The sequence below is a fragment of the Alligator sinensis genome, unplaced genomic scaffold (assembly GCF_000455745.1).
Source record: "Alligator sinensis unplaced genomic scaffold, ASM45574v1 scaffold1258_1, whole genome shotgun sequence".
NCBI classification, from domain to species: Eukaryota; Metazoa; Chordata; order Crocodylia; family Alligatoridae; genus Alligator; species Alligator sinensis.
In genome coordinates this window covers 843899-847773 of record NW_005842520.1, presented here as the reverse complement: position 1 = coordinate 847773, position 3875 = coordinate 843899, and the positions used below count along the sequence as shown (strand labels likewise).

Genomic DNA, 3875 nt, shown 5'->3' with positions numbered 1-3875 from the left:
TCTGCTGGCAGCCGACACGCTGGTTCTTCCATCGGCACTGCTGCCGGTTACTCCGCTCCCTCTCTCGGAGCCGGCTCTGGCTCTGCCTCTTTCTCTCTCTGCTGCCGCGTGTGGCGGCTGCTCCTCACCTCGCTCTTGCTCTCTCTCACTCCTCCGGTCTCCTTCTGTCACCCACCCCGCTGCCTCGGCAGGGCCGCTTTTTGTTTCCTCCGGGAGGTGTCCTCCGCCCCCGCTGCTCTGCCGCAGCCGGATAAACGCCTGGCTAATCACCCGCGCCGGCGTCCTCTGCGTACACGCCTCCCCCGGCCCTTCCGGACCTGCAGGAGGTGAGTAGGACTCCTTGCTGCCCCGGGGTTCCTTTGGCGTCCCAGCTCCCCTGGGACAGTAATATTAATTTTTTCTTCTCCCTTATTATTTTACACAGCAAACCTCTAACCTAAGTATACAAAGACAATACAGGGGAGTCAGTCTTCAGTTGTCACGTTAAAGCTAAATTCTTCATATCTTACTTCACTTTTATTACCTGTGAATTATTAGGGCCACCTTGTTGATTACGGTAAACAGGACTTGATCCATTTGCACTGTAACTTGTTTTTCAGTATAGAATTCTAGCATATACGTAAAACATTAAGATAAATCTGCTCTGACATTTAATTTAAATGGTCTTTTATGTTCTATAATACCTGCCATTCATATTTGCAACAGTAAGGTGGTAGGACTTCAAGTGGTAAAATTTGAAGATATTATTGATATTGTTACTATAGATTTGCTATAGAACTTTCAGCTTTTTATGTATCTCATTTTCATGCTTTTAGTCCACTTTCTCTAAATCTAAACACACGAACTCTTTGGCAGCCAAGGTTTCAGCTATGAAATATTGATGTTCATAGTTTGAACAATGCTGTAGACATAGGAAATATCAAGTAGTTGGTTCAAACCAGAAGGATACAAATACTAGTTGCTTTACAAGGATGAGTCATCCAGCCTTTCCAGCCATGACCTGTAGATTTCCTATAACTACATTACTAAAAAAATACCAGAAATGTTGCTGTTTATGGTATGGCAGGCCATCAGAGTGACTGCTGTTTGGATGGACATGGAGGTCATGGGCTAAATTCTGCTTCACCACTAAGACACGTGGGTGGCATTTACTCCATTTTTAGACAATCAAGTCACAAAATAAATTTTTACTTCACCCAGCAGCCTGAATCCTACTAAGATGTTCACATTTCTTATTCATCTACATTTTCGCCTTTTGCAGCTAAGTTTTCATTCCTCTACATGCTAAGTTCAATACAGCCACCAAAGCATTCAGCTTCATTTATGTTCCCTGGTCATTCATTTTCCATGGAGGTGTGTAAATGTCATGTGAGACCCTCAAAACTCTAGTTGGCAAAAAAGCATTTAGTGGCCATTTCCCATTCCTCATGATATGGCTTGACAGCAGGAGGTGCCTACCTTTTGCTCTGCAGCTTAGTGAATAAAACTGTTGTCTGTGATATGGCAGTCTCAACTTCTGAGCCCTTGTTCCCAAGGGAGGATATAAAACCACATCTCCCACACTGCAAGCCTGTCCTAACTAACCACCAGGCCGCAGGCTAGATACAACTTCGTACACACTCGCGTTGAAGCTAGGGCACTGGCCAGCCAACAGAGAAAGATTAAGTGGGATAAAAGGAGAAAGAGCAAGAAGAAGACTTTCTTTGCAGTCCAGAGAGACAGACTGCCTTTTGTCTAGGAGTGATGAATGAGGCTTTGTTTCTGTTCATTTTGTATTACATACTTATTGGGAAAAGCTGCAAAACTACACTGGGAGCCAGAGAGGAGGCTTTTCCATGTGGCGCTCCATCTGGTTGAAACTCCCTTACAGTGAGACTGAAATATGTTATCTAAGATAGTATTTGGAAAGTCTTTTAGTGATAGTCCTCATTGCAGTAGTTCTTGATGGATGAAATGCTCATTATAAGACACTACTCGGAGTACTTTTCAGGATGGAGCATGAGCCTCTGTTTGGAGAAGAAAACATTAAACCTCAAAGTCTCTGCTTTCATAAAGATAAAGCCACACATGTACAGTGTCCAGCATTCTCCAGCAATCTGTCATTAGTGCACTGCATTATGACACACCAGCTTACTTTTTCCTACTTCAAATCTCGTTTGGAATTGCCCATTTCTGTCACACCTCTTACTATACCTGACAGAAGGGTGGAAATTCTACTTTCTCAATGGGGAGTTTAGAGCTGTGGCCCTCCTGGATAAAATACAGTCCGTTTCTGGTGGTGCCTAAAGGTGCTTCATTGAGATGAACTAGAACTTTGTGATTCTGTAGAGTGAAATCTAATGCACCTCTGGCAGCTTCTTATTAAAAGAATAGACCTACCCATCTACACAGGCGAAGTAGAATCCCTCCCTGTGCTGGGTGACATTAGCACAGAAAAGGTGGAGACTAGGTCAGAGATTTCTTAGCAGCAGAATAGAATTTAGTCCTATGACCTTTTATTCCTCACAGACTGATATGGAAAATCTAGATTAAAAGTATGTGTGCAATTTGCCTTTCCTTCACTGATTAAGTTTCCAGTCTTCATTTTGTGTTTTCATAGGATTTATACATCAAGCACCACAGAAGAGGACGATCCAAAGCCAAAAAAACAAAAATCTCATAAAAAAGAAAGGAAAAAGGAGAAAAAGAGTAAATCTAAAAAAGGAAAACACCACAAAAAAGAAAAAAAGAAGAGAAAAAAGGAGAAACATTCATCATCTGATAGTTCAGACACTTCTAGTAGTGACTGAGGAGTTAAATCATTCTACATTTGTTCCTCTAATGGCTAAGATGATTTGCCTTTCTAATCTGTCCTATTTATGCTTTTGCAGTGTTGTTGGGTTAAATATATATATATATTTTTGGTAAACTTATTTACAAATACCAACACTTTATTAAACTGAAACATTTGAAAATGATCTATATGCATTTACTTCTTGCCATTCTAATGCAATTTTATTACTACCGTTTTATACAACTTGGACCAAGAAAATAAAATAGGGTTTACTTTTTTTAGTCCACTATCAACAGTTCTGCTTTGAATCCCAGGACCTCGCAGAATATAATGATCTTTGAATTGCAAACAGTACTAGAGAAAGATTTGAAATGATTAAGTTACTTTGCACTGAAACATTCTTTAATGAAAAACATACCCATTTAAGTCATAAAACCTCAATTTAAAAAAAAATATATTTGGCACAACGTGCAACCTGTCAAAACACAAAAGCAATAAACACAGACATAAGAGAGAGTTACTTTTGAAAGGGCAATGTAGGGAGCTGTGATTTGTTACAAATAACCATCTTCTAGAATCAATCTGATAATGTGCTTTGAAACATATAGTCATTTGTTTTCCGGAATGCTCAAAGTGAGCTTGTCAATACACAAACATTTTGTAATTACTATCATTCTTCAGAGTCCTTTTCCCTGGTTTTGTTTCTTGCCCTTAGACACTTTTCTTGCCTAAGGTAAATATCAACCAGGGGTATCAAAGATCCAGCCTGTGGGCCAGATTCCAGCCCATAGAGCCACATCATCCAGCCCCTGGTGCTGGACCTGTGTGGGGCCAGTCGCCAACCTCCTCCTCCTCCCCCAGCTCTGGTCAGTCCAGGATGAGGGCTATACATGGTGCCTACTCCGGCTAGTCCAGAGCAGACATAGAGTGCAGTGCAGTCCTGGACTTACCAGAACAGGTTCTGTATCTGGTGTGGAGAGAGGGGGGGTTGCTCTAAGTCTCCTGTATGCTGGGTCTAAGCACCTGCTCTGACAAGTCCAGGACCTGTGCTGCACACAGCATCCAATCCAAACCAGCTGGAGCAGGCACTGCCTGCAGCTCA

At 41.8% G+C, this 3875-nt stretch overlaps 1 protein-coding gene across 1 annotated transcript in view; it reads left to right on the top strand.

Moving 5' to 3' along the window:
• SREK1IP1 (SREK1 interacting protein 1) overlaps window positions 1-2951 on the top strand; it is a 25786-nt gene extending 22835 nt beyond the window's left edge. Inside the window, exon 5 of the mRNA XM_006031644.3 lies at window positions 2600-2951. Coding sequence (XP_006031706.1) covers window positions 2600-2789 — 190 coding nt within the window. The 3' untranslated portion in view covers window positions 2790-2951. The remainder of the gene's footprint in view (window positions 1-2599) is intronic.
• Window positions 2952-3875: the final 924 nt, after the last annotated feature.